General features: G+C 33.9%; 1 protein-coding gene across 1 annotated transcript; it reads right to left on the reverse strand.

Annotated features, from left to right (window-relative positions):
* Window positions 1-4528: 4528 nt before the first annotated feature.
* On the reverse strand, window positions 4529-16342 carry LOC127160762 (membrane-spanning 4-domains subfamily A member 4A). The gene is made up of 8 exons (XM_051103417.1): window positions 16259-16342; window positions 15611-15821; window positions 14723-14833; window positions 14557-14625; window positions 11804-11935; window positions 8999-9115; window positions 5726-5797; window positions 4529-5528 (listed from the first exon to the last, which is right to left on the reverse strand). The coding sequence occupies exons 2-8, from the start codon at window positions 15794-15796 to the stop codon at window positions 5448-5450; spliced, it is 768 nt and encodes a 255-aa protein (XP_050959374.1). The 5' UTR covers window positions 15797-15821; window positions 16259-16342; the 3' UTR covers window positions 4529-5447.
* Between the last annotated feature and the right edge of the window lie 1975 nt (window positions 16343-18317).

An 18317-nucleotide genomic window follows, 5' to 3' on the forward strand; every position in this document is an offset into this window, starting at 1 on the left:
CATCCATTCCATTGAATTCTTTTAGGTTTCTGAAGTTGGTCAGGCAAGAGTTCGTTACAGTAAGTTCTTCAAGGGGTGAAAGTGAGTAGTCTGCTCCATCTTTTCTGTTGATCTTGCAGGCTTGGCAGCGGTGTAAAATTTGTTTCAGGTTTATTTGTTGTGGACTTTTGCATTTAGGGCATCTTTTTTGTCAGGTTTATCACAGCTCCTTCAATGTCTCCTGTGATTTGTTGTAGAGCAGGTTCTTGTTGGTCATTGTTGTCTGGAGGAACAAATGAAATGTTTGTTTGCAAGAGAGTTTCTTGGTTTGTGGAGTTGTTGTTAAACGGAGGGTACTGTTGAAGATTTACAAGTGTAGAATGGGGTCAGATTGAACTGTGAGAGATGACTAAAAAAAAAACATAAAAGGTTTAAAAAGGTGTATTTACAATGTTCACATAACAGACTTTAAAACAACACGATAAAACCAGGGGTGTGTTGTAAACTCAGAAGCGAAGACCAGGAGACTCTTGGGTATCTTCAGCAGAATTCTTTATTGAGAATGCGCTGCGTAGCTCTGCAGTCCTCAAAAGTCTGACTAAGGCAGTGATACATTGTAGTTTATATACATTTAGGGGGCAGTCCCCTAAAATGTAGACAAAGCACCTGGGTGACGATCCTAAACAAAGCATGCAAATGAAGTACTCAAGTGTAGCCAAGTGCCCCATTTACACCAGTCCTAATCCAATCATCATAACTACTCAAAGACTGGGCAGAGGCACCGAGAGCCATTACAAACAAAAGGTGAACATCTCAGTAATCTGGCTCATTTGACTTACAATAAAAGAACAGGAACTGGCAGGGACATCTTGCTACAAACTTTGCTTGAGAGAATCATTTGTCTGATAACCTCATATTTACCTTAAATGTTAAATGCAATGTACTTTACCTTAGTTTTATTGTGATGCTATGTCAGAACATAGGATCAGCATATTTTCAACAGATTCTTAAATTTGTAATCCTACAGGTGTATTCCAGAAAGCAAGCTCCTGACCCTTTACAGTATTTCTCTAAAATCCTCATTGCCCTCATAACACTTTGAACGTCTTCAACCAGCAATGTTGTTCAGTATTTCCTTATATTCTTATGCCTTTTATCTCATTATCTGTTTTTATTGCTGAATATAGTAAAATGGATAATGGACATCCTTGTCTAATAGATCTTGTTGGTTGAAAGCATTTAGATATAAAACCATTGCATTTCAGTGTGTGTGTGTGTGTGTGTGTGTGTGTGTGTGTGCGTATGTGCGTGTGTATATAATAGAATAAAAATCATAATTCATCTACTAAAGTTCTCCCCAAACCCAAACTTTTTAATGATATTAAATAAATATTCATGTTCCACCCTATCAAAGGCTTTCTTTAGATCCAAACTAATGTTAAATAGCCCCCCTTATTTTTCTCTCTCATATAAAACATTATATCTCTTATATTTTGAAATGTATCTAATATATCTTTCACCTGTACTCCATATGCCTGAGTTGTACTTATAATTTTAGGTAAAACCTTTTTCAATCTATTTGCTAAAACCTTTGCTAAAACTTATAAATCTGTATTTAGCATAGTTAAAGGCCTATAATTTTTTAGATCATTTGTATTCACTTTTGTTATAAATCATTTTAATCATTCTACTATTTCTACATTCTTCTATTTACTTAATTCTCCTTTTTTAAAAATCTCATCGTACTTCTTTCAAGACTGGTACAATCATTTCTCTATAACTCTTATAAAATTCATTTGTTAATCCATCTATACCTGGGTTCTTTCCTGTAGTAACTGGTCTTATTGCTACATCAATTTCATCTTCCGATATCTCTGCATCACATAAAACATTATCTTCCTCCAAAACTTTTACCTTTATTTGACTTAAAACTCTTCTTCTTTCTTATCTATCCCCCTTCTCTTACACATATCTTCATAAACGTTTTAAAGGGGTCATTGGATGCCCATTTTCCACAAGTTGATATGATTCTTTAGGGTCTTAATGAAAAGTCTATAACATGCTTTGGTTAAAATTTCACAATGGTAGTGTAAAAAAACACCTTTTTTACTTCGCCAAAATCAGCTCTGCAAAAATCATCCTGTTCTGGTCGATGTTGCTCTGCTCGCCCCAGCCCCACCCCTCTCTTCTCTCTGTGGAGTGAGGAGCCTGCCTTATTTAGCCATATATAGCCACAGAACTTGCTAACTAGCACGTTATTAGGAAAGGTGATTGTAAAGATTAATTTAAAAAAAGAACACCTTATACTCCCTTCTGCTGCAAGTGAAGCTGGATCATGAATGATTCGCACAAACATACACGCATTTGTTTAAGTTGGGAGGTGCATTCCCTTCACAAACAAACGTAATCCACTGCAACCTCACAGACAGTGAGAGTAAATGATGATCTCTATGTTAATTATTACATCCAACAACAGAACACCTTAATCGCTTAGAAGCCATTCTTTTGTCCCTGTTCCAGCATCGAAGCAATGGCAATTGGACTGTTACTTGTTACTGCTCATTCAAGGCGGATCTAAGGTAAGTCGGTCATGTCAATCAACTATCGTGGGAGCGGCCTCTGTCGGTGCGTCGTCAGACAAGATGCTAAGAAGAGCTTGATTTGAAAAAGGGGAAGTTATTTGTACAGATTAAATAAAAACCTCTGGGTGGATTTTTATCATTATAGGGTGGTTGTGTACACACACTGCCAACACACATTTATGTTCAAACAACATGTAAAAGTAAACTTTGCATCCAATGACCCCTTTAACAGTTAATAAGGTTTCTTCGGTTACTTTTTTTCATTTTCATTTACCACTTCCTTTATTAAATCTGCATTCAAATTAAAAAAAAAAACAAAAAACTTTGTGCTGTTTTCTCCTTCTACAACATACTTTGCTTTACTTCTAATAATGACCCCCTCACATTTTTCATGATCAATTTCTCTAAGTTTAACATTTCCCCTAACTCTTCTTCCTCATTTCCCTCTATTCTTTGCATTTCTTTGTCCAACTCTTTTCTTTTTATTTCCTTACTGTTTTTCACTTTTCTTAATTTTACAGTATTGTCTCGAAGCATTCTTTATATCCCATTTCACTTTATCCCACCATATTCTTTTTTCTTCTTTATACATCTTATGTATTTTATTTTCTACTATCTGCTTATTTTTTTTTCTTTATAAGATTCGTTTTTCAAGATTGCTGCATTTAAAAACCCAAACCCCTGCTCCTCTTTCTATTCTTGTAAAATCTAACTCCATCCCTAAAAAAACAATGATCACTAAGACCAACTTCTTTATAATATATATATATATATTTGATATTTCCCTCCATTTCCCCATCACATGAAACATAATCAATTCTACTTTGTTTTAATTCCTTCATTACCACTTGTATTCTTGAAAACTTTCTCTTTGTTTCTCTTTTTCTATTTTTACAGCCATACTTTTCCATACCCAGTCCTCAAATATAACCTGCATTTTTTTTACATACTCCTCTCTTTATTAAAAATTGCTGCCCCACTCCCTACTTTCTCTTCTCCATTATTCCAATATATATGGCCATTCACATATATGGCCATTTTGTTTTAACCTTTTAACACTTTGATTTTTCCAATTTGTTTCTTGCAATACAGTTACATCAGCTACTTTGCATAAGACTCCCATCTTTTAAAATTTCTACATAATCATTCATTATGAAAACTTCCTCAGCTAATGTAATATCCTGATCTGGTACCACTGGAGGATTCAAGTTATTTGTGGGTGTCAAGAAGACTCTGCTAAATCTTTGTAATCACCATGTAGTGAGATGATGCAAGTTTTATTTTCAGACTCAGAATTTGATGTACTGTCCACTAATTATGTTTGCCTAGTAGCTATGTGCAAATTTGGTAGTCTTACTATCTTATATATTGTGCCACTTGAGACATCACTGGGAAGAAAATGTATCCTGCATTAATGTCCATTGCAACTTTCTAGTACCCCCTTAAGGAAAACCATTAATTTATAAAATTTTAATCTAAAACAAAACTAAACAAAAATACAGATAAAACACTAGTCAACTGTGGTATAAGTATATAATACAGTACTTGTTTTGCACTTTTTCCCCATGTAGTTATTAAGTTACTTATCTGAGATAAGGCACATTTTATGGCATAAATGTAATTGCTGACATGTGACGCAGGTGGAGCTCAGGTGGTTAGGAGTGATGATAAAGTAGGCCACTACTACAAGGACAAAAAGCCTGACCCCTTCATTATACAATACCTTCCCTTTTAAAGACCTTTTTCCTGAGTAAGCGATGAGTGCCGCTATTACGAATTCTAACTCCCAATTGGATGCTCTTCTGTTGTGGTCTACGTAGGAACCCATTCAAATAGCAGCTATCTGTTTTTAATGTAGCTGACATTGGCAGCTTCGTGTCATATGCACTCATTAAACTTTGAGCAGTGAGGCACTGACAAATGACGGTCATTGAGACATTGCAAAGTGATGGCACTATAGAGCCATATGCTTTTTAAAAAGATTTTAATAGGTTTAATATTAGATTATCAGCTCAGAATATACACTAATTTGACTAGAAACGCTGGAGACTGGAAATGCAAAGCACCCTCTGGTTAAGAATCAGGCAAGACAATACATTTAACAGCCACAAAATTATGTTCTTGTTTACCTCATTCCAAAACACATAAATCAAATTGCTCTTTTACTCTTAATTAATGTTAATAAAGAGTCTACAAACATTATTAAAAACATCAAGTCATTAAAACATCACGTCACTTATGCCCATCCCAAAAGCCCAGCTGAGGTAGGCTTTAGAAGCCGTTTCTCCCGTTCAGTCCAGAGCCTTAGTCTATCTACCAGGGTGTAAATATTATAATTCATGTTTCTTGAGTTCTCTACATGATGTACTGTAAGGACAGTTCTCATAAAATGCATGACACTTTGGGTTAACATGATTAAAACAATACAAAACTGTTTGTTCTAACTTAGTTCTAACATAATGTCTGTTAAAACATTTATATATGTTTATATCTATTTAACAAGCAAAAAGAACGGCTATTAACACAGTTAATGACACAGTTCCATCACCCATGTTTAAGAAACATATTTTCCTGTTTTAATGAAGTTTTAATCATATGTATTTCCTCAAGGATACTGATATTGTCCTGCCAGGCTGTTGTTGTAAACATTGTTTTATTCTTAACTAAATAGCATCTTTTAGTGTATTGAAAAGTTGTTTACACATGTGATTTAAAAAAAAATGCAATTATTATCTGATCAAGTGATTTCTTTCATGGTTGCTTTTCTAATGACATGATATTAGCATTAAGGGTCAGGATATCAGTGGGAAGCCCCTGCCTCCCACGAAAGCATCACGCACAACTGCAGGAGTACATCACTGCCGGAACCCCCATTTTTTTAACTACTCATATTTTTTTACATTCACTGTATTCTGGAGGATTTTCTGTGGGAGGGTGATGCATGGAAGGGTTGCTGACCACAGATATCTGTAAAAAAAAAAAAAAAAAAAGTGATTATGATGATTATTGATTGATGCGTATTGCGCTAATTACTAAGTGCTTTACACATTTTCAGTACATGGACACTCAACACTAAATTCAAATAATGATATGTTTTTTTTTAATTGTTTTGTGTACCATTTAACTTAAAGTTCAAAAGAACCGACGTTACGAGCTTCTCTTACCTCTGAGCTGTTAATATTTTGACAGGGCATAAAACCACAGGGCTGTGGAGGTAGAACTTGCGCATGCGGCACCTTCAGAAAAATGGAACATGTAGCGTTTTATGCCTTCTTACTGTAAAATGCCCTATATGCAATAACACTGGCAGACAGGTTTTTTTTCAGTATTACAAGTTTTTCGATTAGTAGAGACACTGCTGCAAAACACTTTTGAGGGATCCACAGACACCAAAATTCACATACACTTCCGTCTCAATGTCCAAGCCTCCTTTCCTAGCTCTAAAATGACATTCTGGAAACATTCAACATAAAACATCAATAGATACATACAATCTATTCAAAAAACATTTTCTTGTCCATTATAAATTGGGTGGACATGTTATGTTTTCATCTTCTAAAATGAGAAGTAGAGAGAAATTGTATTTTATCATGGGGAACATGGGAATCTGTCAAGTGCTTCAGAAAGGTGGTGGTGGTGGTGGTGGTGGTTGTTGTTGTTGTTGTTGTTGTTGTTTTTGTATTCTTAGGTACTAATAATTAATAGCTAATATGGTATCTATGTATGTAAAACCACCAAAACAAGTAGATCATTGTTTTATGCTTTATATACAGTAAAATAGTCATTGTCATTAAGGGGTCTGACAAGATCTTGCACCAGGAGACCTTGTGATATTAAAACGTGATAATATTTCTCATTTAAGTGAAAAGCTGTCAGATATCTGTATGATTGCAAATGTAATATAGATTTTGTACAATAATAAACAAATGAGTCAATGATACTGTAAGCCACAAATAAAAAAAGTCGCTTACTTTAGTTCAGATGGCTGATTAATTCAGAAACAATCAGTTGAATGAATGAGCAAATTAATTGAATGAATGAGCAAATGACCCAGGTTCATTGGAAATACGTGCCTTTAAAGGAGAAGTCCACTTCCAAAACAAAAATTCACATATAATGTACTCACCCCTTGTCATCCAAGATGTTCATGTCTTTCTTTCTGCAGTCATAAAGAAATTGTTTTTTTTTTTGAGGAAAACATTTCTGCATTTTTCTTAATATAATGATTAACTGATATGGTGCCCTGATTTTGAACTTCCAAAAGGCAGTTTAAATGTGGCTTCAAATGATCCCAAATGCGGTTGTAAATGATCCCAGCCAAGGAAGAAGGGTCTTATCTAGCAAAACGATCAGTTATTTAAAAAAAAATAAAAAATTAAATACTTTTTATTCTCAAACGCTCATCTTGCCTTGCAGTCCTTGAACTGTGTATTCTGCCTCAAGACTGCAGAAGTACCGACCGAGTCTTTGCAAAGTAAACATGCAAAGCAGATCAAACACCCTCAACAAAAAAAAACAAAAAAACAGCGATATACAATGATTTTGAAGTTGAGGGAGAACATGAGATGGGAGTTTTTCGACATACCCTAACTGTCATCAACAGGAACAAAAACAGTCCAGGCAGAGTAAGACAAGACGAGCGTTTGGCATTTAAAAAAGTATATAAATTGTATTATATTTATTAAAATAACCCATTGTTACGTTAGATAAGACCCTTCTTTCTCAGCTGGGATCGTTTACAACCGCATTTGGGATCGTTTGAAGCTGCATTTAAACTGCATTTTGGAAGTTCAAAATCGGGGCACCATATCAGTCCATTATATGGGGAAAAATGCTGATATGTTTTCTTTAAAAAAACATTATTTCTTTAGGACTGAAGAAAGAAACACATGAACATTGTGGATGACAAGGGAGTGAGTAAATTATTTCTAAATTGTTGTTCTGGAAGTGGAGTTCTCCTTTAAATACATCTCTGGAAAACTGAACCAATACAACCAACCGAAATGTACCAATACATACAAATCACTGCAGTTTCCAGTTGAAATAGACACTAGAGGCAGTAAAACTCCAACAACTTTTAATCCTTTTCACACAAAGTGTGCTTTACAGGTCCACAGTTTTGATTAATAGAGCCTAATTTTAGCATAAATACTTAAAGAATACTAATCTAAAATGAATAAAAAATCTGACACGTTTGAACATATTCAGTAGGTTTGTGTAGAAACGATTTCCAAAATTATAGAGCATAATCTTTTAGCGACACTCCCCAGATATTTGAACTCTGATCCGCAACAATGTGTTCATGAAGCAACATAATAAAAACAAAGCAGCGTAATAAAAACATGCCAGGGTGACATATTAAACCTGTGTTTTAGTGCCACTCACTCGACATTTCACTTTAAAAGTGGCGTGAAATGTGCAGCAACCCTGGTGAAAAAAACAGCATATGCTGGTAGGTATGTTTTGATTTTGGGATGCTGGTTGATGTTGGTTTTAGCTGGTCATGTTGCTGGTCAAGCACCAGCACAAACCAGCTAAGGACCAACATAAACCAGCAAAGGACCAGCTTAAACCAGCATCAAAACCTACCTACCAGCATATGCTGTTTTTTTCATCAGAGAAGGTACATTAACATGTTAGGAATGTATTTAGAGGCGTGTAATTCCAATGAGCCTGGGTTGAAATAAATAAAACACAGTAATGGCTTTAATCACATCAATTTTGCCTGAGAAATTACCCCCAAAAGATCATTTAAATTAAAGTTTAAAAGGTCTTCAGTTAGAAGATCACACAAAGCTTCAGTCAGAAATTAGAAGCTCATGTACAGTGCCAAGGTCTCAAGAGGCCCATGTGAAATCATATAGTAGAGAAACCAGTCAGCTGAGTTTGTGGCAATAGCTTTTATAGAGTTTGGATATTGTTCTGTCTTTTACTGCATGGCAATTCATTAAATATTGTCTCTTGAGCTAAGTATGCCGTCACACCCTTAGTATTGTTTCATGAGGACATAAAATCCACCAAATGGTAGCAATGACCCATATAGTCAGTTACATGGTATGTCTCAGAGTGAAGAGCTGCACTGTCATCATGTACAAATTTCCAGTAAATGCTGCTTCTCACAAACCCTTTTCTGCAAGTGCCACGAGTTTAACGTTTGGGAACACAATGTGTGTTAAGTTCACTTTATTTCACAATTTCCAATGTTTTTGTGGACAGAAATTTAAAGATCAAGAATTTTACATGTTAAAAGCTCAAGGATTTGAACATATGAAAATGAGTATGAAAGTAAATATTTGCAACCTGCAGTGTTTGTTGGTTCTTTAAAGCGTGAACTCAAGTATTAACATCCTCAAGTAACTATTTCAATTTTATATACATATCTGAGAGTTTGAGCGGACAAAAAAGTTTGCAAACACCTGATTTGATGCATTACTCACCTGTGGAGAAGAACAGCAGCAGGTGACTTTACAGGCAAATGCTGACAGATAGATGGAGATGATAAACTCAAGCAAGGTGAATATCAGCATTACACTACTGATTCCCCAAAAGAGGGTCTGAGGGGAAAATTCAACATTAGCACAAATAATAATAACACAAATGTATAATGTCATTTCCTCCTTGTATTGTAAATGATCAGGGCTGCATTTCCCAGGTCTCTATGATCTACTTAGGCTTACGATGATTTTGGGAAACGCAGCCCAATAGTACACTCTAAAAAATGTTGGGTTGTTTTTTTAACCCAACTGCTGGGTTAAGCCTGTTGGGTCATTTAGTTGGGTTGTTTTGCTCAGTGTTGGGTTGTTTTTGTGTAACCCAACATTGGGTTACTGATTTTATCCAATCAAGTGACAGTTAAGAGAGTAAGCCACTCCCCCTACTCGACGAGCCAAGCGCTACCTTCGCGGCCATTTTGAATCACCTCACACTCAAAAAAATATTTCAGCCCTTAACTTAATTCAATTACGTACAAAAGTTGCATGCATTTGGATTACATAGTTTTAATTTAAACAAATCAATTAAACTTAATGTGATTCAAATGCATCAGTCTTACGTAAATGAAACAGGTAAAGTTGGTGTAATAGTTCCCAGTGTTAAACAAACCCTGCTCAGTGTTCATGTGTTTCCACACTACAGAGTGTTCAAGTAGCATTGACACAGTGTTGAAGTTAAGGAGATCATTATGTCATGATTGACCAATAATGATGAACACCTGCTGTTTACAAGCAGAATCACAGAAGGAAAGAGAAACACAAGAATCAGACACAGCCAAAGAGAAAATGAACTTAAATAAATAAAGACATTAAATCTCTGATTAAACAACTCCACAAACAACATTACAGTTTGACTTGATTTCTGTCATATATCCACAAATATTATTTCAGAACATCTAAACAGAGGTTTAGATGTTTTATTTTTTTATTTTTTTTAAAGTTTCAATTGACCTCACCATCATGGCGAACAGGGTTTACTTTAGTTGGACTCTTGACTTTTGATTTTTTTATTTAAACTTTTTTGGCTGTTGTAATTATGTGTATGAAACACATTTATTGCAGCCAAATAAAAAGCCAAAAAGAAGTCTGATTATGTGTTTTTGGTTAATTTTTATTGTTTGTTAATTCATTATCATCCAGTGGCATGATGCACTGATCTCATGCAGTGGTTAGTCTATTATTTTCATAGTTTATAACAGGTGTATGAACTATTATGGATGTTCATCATATGCACTAAACCTTGAAATCTCCAGCATCAGCTTGACACACACAGACATCAAGAATCAGCATATGAATCTCAAAAATGGTGACATTCAACAGCTGCATGCTGGGTAACAGCAGATTATAAAACTCACCCATGACTCCCAGCATGCAGCTGTTGAATGTCACCATTGTTGAGATTCATATGCTGATTCTTGATGTCTGTGTGTGTCTAAGTAATACTGGAGATCTTGAAGTAGTAATAGTAACAATTCATACAGCTACTGTAAATGTCATGAAACTTACAAGTAAACCACTGAAAGATATCAGTAAATCAGGCCACTGGATGATGATTGCAATATCAATAATAATTAACCAAGAACACTTAATAAGGCCCTTTTTTTTTTTTTTTTTTTTTGCACTATAACAAACGTGCTCTACAAACACAATTAGAACAACCAAAGAACAAAAAAACTATACTAAGAAAGTCAAGGGTCAAGAGCCCAACTAAAGTAAACCCTGTTCGCCATGATGGTGAGGTCAAATGAAACATTTTTTTAAATAAAACATCTTAACCTCTGTTTAGATGTTCTGAAATAATATTTGTGGATATATGACAGAAATCAAGTCAAACTGTAATGTTGTTTGTGGAGTTGTTTAATCAGAGATTTAATGTCTTTATTTATTTAAGTTCATTTTCTCTTTGGCTGTGTCTGATTCTTGTGTTTCTCTTTCCTTCTGTGATTCTGCTTGTAAACAGCAGATGTTGATCATTATTGGTCAATCATGACATAATGATCTCCTTAACTCCAACACTGTGTCAATGCTACTTGAACACTCTGTAGTGTGGAAACACATGAACACTGAGCAGGGTTTGTTTAACACTGGGAAATATTACATCAACTTTACCTGTTTCATTTACGTAAGACTGATGCATTTGAATCACATTAAGTTTAATTGATTTGTTTAAGTTAAAACTATGTAATCTAAATGCATGGAAATTTTGTACATAATTAAATTAAGTTAAGGGCTGAAATATTTTTTTGAGTGCACATGTATATTTTAACATTTATTAATGCAAATTGTATTTTTTATTTTGCATTAAAATAGCCTTTTATAAATTCATTTTGTCTCTTTTTTTGTTGTCTTAAGTAATTCTCTTTGATTATTGTTTATTTTCTTTATTATTAAATATTTCAGGTTTGTTTTCAACCAGCAACGTAGTATTTTTTTTGTCAATAGTCTAGGTAAATAAAACAACCCAAAGTGTTGGGTCAAAGATTTAACCCAACAAGTTGGGTTAAAATAACCCAACGCTGGGTTTGTCCATATTTGACCCAGCGTTGGGTTACCAAAATAACCCAATTTGGGTTATTTTAACCCAGCGTTTTTTTAGAGTGTAGTAAAAGATATATAAACTATTTCTGAAATATAAAAAAAGACTGGACAGATGAGTGCAGTTTAAGGATTGATATTTAATAAGTGTACTGACCACACAGTGATCTTATTGTAATAACTAAATAAATGTGAATGTAAAAGTTGATAACATACCCTGTACTTTCCACCATAATCATAACAATCATAATTGCATAGTGGTCCTAGAGCCAAATCCAATGAAATTATAACAATGGCCGTGGCTGCAATTATAGTACTGAAAATGTTCATTCCAAGTGAACCTTTCACCTGTAGGCAGAAAAAAACAAAACATAAAACAGATGAATAAATTAGGAAGAACTAAGACATTTTGTGAAAGGAGACCTAATATGCTGCTTTTTACATTATGTAATATAAGTCCCAGGTGTCCTCAGAATATGCCTGTAAAATTTCAGCTCAAAATACCCCACAGATCATTTATTATATTTTTAATATGCCCATTTTAAATGGAAGCAGAAACATGCTGTTTTCATGGGTTCTCTTTAAATGCAAATGAGCTGCTGCTCCCTGCCCCCTGAGAATACTCTGTGTTGTCATGTTTTTTGGAAAGGACATTACTAAACAGACATTATTAGATACTAAAAAAGACATTACATTGGCTGGTGTAAAATGTATGACTGCAGTAAAATTATGAGGTAATTATTGAGTAAAATTGGCCATGTCTTACACAACATTTTAATTATTTTCAAAACAATAATAATAATAATAATAATAATAATAATAATAATAATAATAATTATTATTATTATTATTATTATTATTATTAGTAGTAGTAGTAGTAGTATTAGTATTATTATTAGTAGTATTATTATTGAAAATTAATTTCTCTAGTTTGGTATGGTGCACTTGTAAGAAAGTAGCAGTGCCTGGGACAGACTTTCAGTACCACCTTCACTTAAAATAACACAATCTTGTTTACGAAAATAAGCCTGCTTCTGAGCAGGTTTGAGCTAACAGACCTGTTGCTATGACAGCAACCCCAGGACAAGCTTTGAAGAACTTAACAATCCTGAATCATGTCAAATCGTCAGCAGTAAAATCCAGCTAACTGAGTAATCCAATTACAAAGAACAGACCCCTGAATTAAGATCCGCTGGTTTAGGTTATAATAAATGTGCTGGTGTCAAAAGGGACAACTGGAAATTCTCCCTCTTACTGTTAGTCCAAAAAATAATCTGTATAATGTTTTACTGTCACAAGACGTGATCATAAGTTATGTGGTGTATGTGGACTCATGTAGAACATTATTATTATAAAAAAAAATTAGATGAATTGCATGTCATAGGATATCACAGGTCCAATTCAATTTATTGTGGAGTTATTATTTGAAGCTCAAAATTTTCAGTGTCCAGAAATATTTATCTGAAGGTCCTTTTCATTTTCATTATTTGATTATTTGTTGTAAAATACGTGTGGCTGTATAACCTAATGTTTTGTACAACCCAAACTACAACCAGGTCAACAAATTAAAAAATATGATTAGCTCAAAAGGTTACACATTTCTGCAAAATCGTAATAATTTTACCAAAATAAGAGGAATCATACAAAATGCATGTTATTTTTTTTGGTACTGACCCAAATAAGATATTTCACATTAAAGACATTTATAAAAAATTACCCTGTTCAAAAGTTCACATACACTTGATTCTTAATAATGTGTTGTTACCTGAATGATCCACAGCTGTTTTTTATTTTTTGCTATTTTTTCCCTAGTGATAGTTGTTCATGAGTCACTTGTTTGTCCTGAACAGTTAAACTGACTGATGTTTTTCAGAAAAATTCTTCAGGTCCCACAAATTCTTTGGTTTTTCAGCATTTTTTTTGTGTATTTGAACCTTTTTCAACGACTGCATGATTTTGAGATCCATCTTTTTACACTGTGGACAACTGAAGGACTCGTATGCAACTATTACAGAAGGTTCAAATGCTCACTGATGCTTCAGAAGGAAACACAATGCATTAAGAGCCAGGGGGTGGCTTTTTTTTTAATTTTTTATTTTTTTTGAAGATTAGGGTAAATTTAACTCATTTTATCTTCCCAAAAACATGTAAGTTTACACCCCTTTCAGGGTCATTTTTATAAATTCAAATTTTATTTTCTCCTGTGGACTATATGTAAATGTCTTTATGTGAAATACCTTAATCAGGTCAGTACTAAATAAAAATAACATGCATTTTGTATGATCCCTCTTATTTTGGTAAAATAATTAACATTTTGCAGATTCTTCAAGTTGTATATAAACTTTTGACTAATTTGGTACACACTGCCATACAGTGCAAATATTATCATAAAGGTAAGCCATTTAGACTTTACATCATTAGTCACTATTAGACTGCGAGTGGCTGTTTTTTTCTCTTCTTCTTCCTCTTCTTTTTTCTTAATTTTTTTTTTAATGTAGGAAAGTCATATTAGTGTTCTTTTACAAGAAATTTTGATTGTAGTGTACCGTATAGGTGCAATTTGGATGCAATTTAAGGATTCTCAAAATATCCTGTAGTCTCTGTGTATTAAGTTTTATTAAAATTGAGTGATGTATTTAAGTGATAAAATGAGCATTGACAGACTGTTTAATTCACTTATATCATCACAGTGTGTCAATAAATCTAAATCTAAAATCTAAATTTGATAATTCAACATCCCTAGCTGTTATGTGCAAAATTTAGTGGAGATTGGACCAACAGCCTAGGAGGAGTTTTAAAAAATGGCAGAATTTTTATAGATGGAAATTAAAATAGAGGAAATACACTTAACAATTCCAGGTAGGTAAAAAAATGTTTATATCAGTTACTCCAAAATGCTAATCATACTATTATAATGCCACCTGCCTGTGTTGGGCAGCCCTAACAGTAACAAGTTGTTGTGTACATACCAAACACAAACCGGAGGGTAAATTATGTTTGTTTTCGGCAGCAACGCAGAGTGAGCCTGCAATAATGTACTGAGGGGAGAAAGAAAGACCAAAATGGAGGCTTCCATTAGAATATGTAGGTTGAATTATAAAAGACATAACATATAATTGCATAATTGTTTCTTACGATGAGCGATCCCCAGTAGGGAACACCACTATAGACAAAGATGGATTCTGCATGAAGTGTCAACACGATCCCAAACAGGAAAGCCAACACACCAATCATTATCTGGACAGTCTGTAAGGGACAAATAAAAAGTACAGGGTAAAACAAGAGAGTCTTTTATAAAGTAAAACTTTTTATATTTTATTTTGAGGATCAAAGTAAAACGTATTTTATTTTTTTTACAATGTATGTCATCTTCTCAGCAGTTGTGTAAAAGATTAAGGCAATTATCAAAGCTTGAATTTTCCAATAAAAGACATGATTTGTTCCATTTAATAACCCCTTAGCTGTTTTTGACTTTTAGTGCGTGTGTATGTATGTATGTATGTGTATATATATATTTATTATATACAACTGGAATTCACAACTACCTGCTAATCCACAAGATAAAGTACCTTCAAAGTTGCAATTGCATTATTCATCAAATGTATTGGAGTAACATATACCTATTCAACAATTTAGAGAAGTAGAAAGCGGAAGTTGCTAATATTTTTGATACTTAGTAAAACAAATTAGCTAAAAAGATACTTAAGTACAATGATTAATTACATCTGTTCAAATAGTTTACACCACAGCATACTGATTTGCAGATGTGCAAATCACATTTTTGGGTAGTGTGCAACTCTGAAATCATTCTTTGTGACATGTACACTGTAAATTTTACTGTAAATGATTATCTTATGTTGCATTGTCACCAGGGCAATAAGTCATGTTATGCAGTAAAACCTGTGTCTGCATTAAAGGCTAACATACTTTCTTAATATATAGAATTTATCCGTGTATTCTTTTTCTTCTCACTGACATACACAAATAAAAATCAGTCATATAGATTTATGAAAACTGTCTTACCCCAAGGGCTTTTGGTTGGCCTTTCATAAATTCATGAAGTCTATGAAGAGGAAAAACCCCTGGTACCGTTTGGACATAAACAGGCAAAGGAGCATTTGTCCCAGTCCCAACGGATGTTGTTTGTGTTGGTTGTTGAATCTGGATGACGAGTGTTGAAGAGTTCACAGGTAAAGCTGTTTGAGACATTCTTGCTTCCGAATCTGAAATTCACCTATAAAAAAAAAAAAAAAAAAAAAAAACTTTCCAGTTTATTTATTAAAAGTTATATATTCATTATATTTATTGTTATAGATTTGGTCTTCATATTGTTGAAACAATTATGACTGCCATAATGTCATAGTAGTTATTATCATTGATAGAGTTATTGTCATCAACTAGAATAATTCTATTATAATAGAGAATATATTAAAAATTGCTCATTTTAAAATTGATCTACATCATTTACATTTAGTGCATTTAGCAGATGCTCTTTTCCAAGGACACTTGGAAAAGTGTCTGACCAACCATAATAAATTAATACTGAATAAAGGAAATCCATTCATTAATACCATTTAGTTAAAACATCAACAACAAGATGCATACATAATGCAAAGATAGGTATTTGTATAAAGGCAGTCAGGTGTAATGTAAGTATATATTTTGGCTTACCAGAAAAATCCTGTCCTTCAGTTTGCCCTGTTGAGTCGCTCTGCTCTGCAGTTGCACTTTGCTCTTTAAAGAGCTCAGTAGACAAGGAGGGGTGGCAAAGTACACAACTGTTACCAGGAAATATAAAAATATCTTCATTTTCATAAGATAAGAAGTTTATTACACACCGGAAAAGACAATAGAAAACACAAGTAGTCAGAGTTGATGATTGTGTTATGTGCTCCACAATCAGAAGACTTTGACACCCAGCTACTTAATCGTGAAATAAACAAGTGATGTTTGTCATATTGACAACAACAGCGTTGATGCATGTTTTGATGAGCATTTTTAAAGTAACTGAATAAGTAGTTTCACCTTGAGTTGACAGCCACTCCCAATAAATAAATAAATACAATTTAAAAATCTATTTGTTGAGTTATTTGCACTAAGCGTAAATAGCAATAGAGGCTATTTACACTAAGTGCAAATAGCAACGCATTATATTTACAGTAAGTGAAAATAGCAGTATTTTCTTAGTGATAGCTATAGATTCTATTTACACTTACAGGATTTTCTGCTATTTATACTACGTATTGCAGATAGTGGCAGTTATCTGCACCTCAGCACTGTAGTACATTTTAAATATGAAATAATAACATATTGAGTGTAAATTATATTTTTAACTCAAATTATTGAATGAATGCCACCTTATTGGGACAAAGAGTAAACCCCCACTACACCTACCCTAACGATACTTTTTCAACTTTTCAACTATTTCCTTTATTGTCATATATATAAAAAAGCCTTTCTGATGTGATATGAGATTTGGAAAAGGAAGAAAACAAAAAATGTCAAAAGGCTGATTTGAACCCGGGTCGATCGCATCTTAAAGACCGCTGCATGCACTGCATCTACGCCACTGGAGCTGTTAGACTGTTGTCTTTTGTAGTGTTAACTAGTCCCATCACACGTTGGTGGGAGGAGTTAGTGTAAATAGCCTCTGCCAGTGGTGGCGTTTCACAAAACCATAGGGTATGGCAGTGACATAAATCGTTCAATCACAGTTTTGACCCTGATAGCACACACATCTGAGAGACGTCTATTTACGTCTGCATTTACATCTGAAAGACATATTTTGTACAGTGTTTGCTCATCTGCAATACATCTATAGGATGTTTCCTATTGTTATGGAGCAAACAAGAGGTGAAGTGGTTGGATCCCATTGCAAGCTTTTATTAAACAGAGACATAGTCACACTCTAAAAAATGTTGGGTTGTTTTTTTAACCCAACTGCTGGGTTAAGCCTGTTGGGTCATTTAGTTGGGTTGTTTTTGTGTTGGGTTGTTTTTGTGTAACCCAACATTGGGTTACTGATTTTATCCAATCAAGTGACAGTTAAGAGAGTAAGCCACTCCCCCTACTCGACGAGCCAAGCGCTACACTGTAAAAAGCAACCTATAGAATCTACTCAATATAATGGGGTAAACTGATGTAACAATTTGCACTCAGTTTGTTTGGGTAGATTCTATCCTATATGTCTGAGTAAAGAATACCTGAATTTATCAGCTAAGACAAACTAAAAAAAAAGTAGGTTAAGTCTACACAGCAAAAAGCCCAGTGTTAAATGAACTCTCCCGGGAGTTCGAGTCCATACTCAAGAGTGTTAAAATGAACACTGAAGCAGTGTTAGAGTTAATGAGGTAATTAAGTGATTCATTGAGTGATGATTGACCATTATTAAAGACGCCTGATGTTAATAAGCAGAATCACCAAAAGGAGAAAATCTAATTTTGTAAGTCGCCATTATAGTGGTGAGTGTTAGCATTAGCTTAGCTCTTTACCAGTAACTTCTTAATATTAGATTTTGTTTGGGTGTTGTAATTGAGTTACAACAGTCAGACAAACCAGAAGAAATGAGATTTTGTGGTTTTGATTATGCTTTGACAAAGTCATGAAGTAGCGATCAGAATAAGTGAGTTGTATTTTGTTTATGTTGCTTTAATCAGACAGGTGTTTCTGAAATTTATTTGACCGGAAAAAAATAAACATTTTTTAGATTTAGACACACAGACATCAACAT

This window comes from Labeo rohita, unplaced genomic scaffold (assembly GCF_022985175.1).
Source record: "Labeo rohita strain BAU-BD-2019 unplaced genomic scaffold, IGBB_LRoh.1.0 scaffold_45, whole genome shotgun sequence".
Taxonomy (NCBI): Eukaryota; Metazoa; Chordata; class Actinopteri; order Cypriniformes; family Cyprinidae; genus Labeo; species Labeo rohita.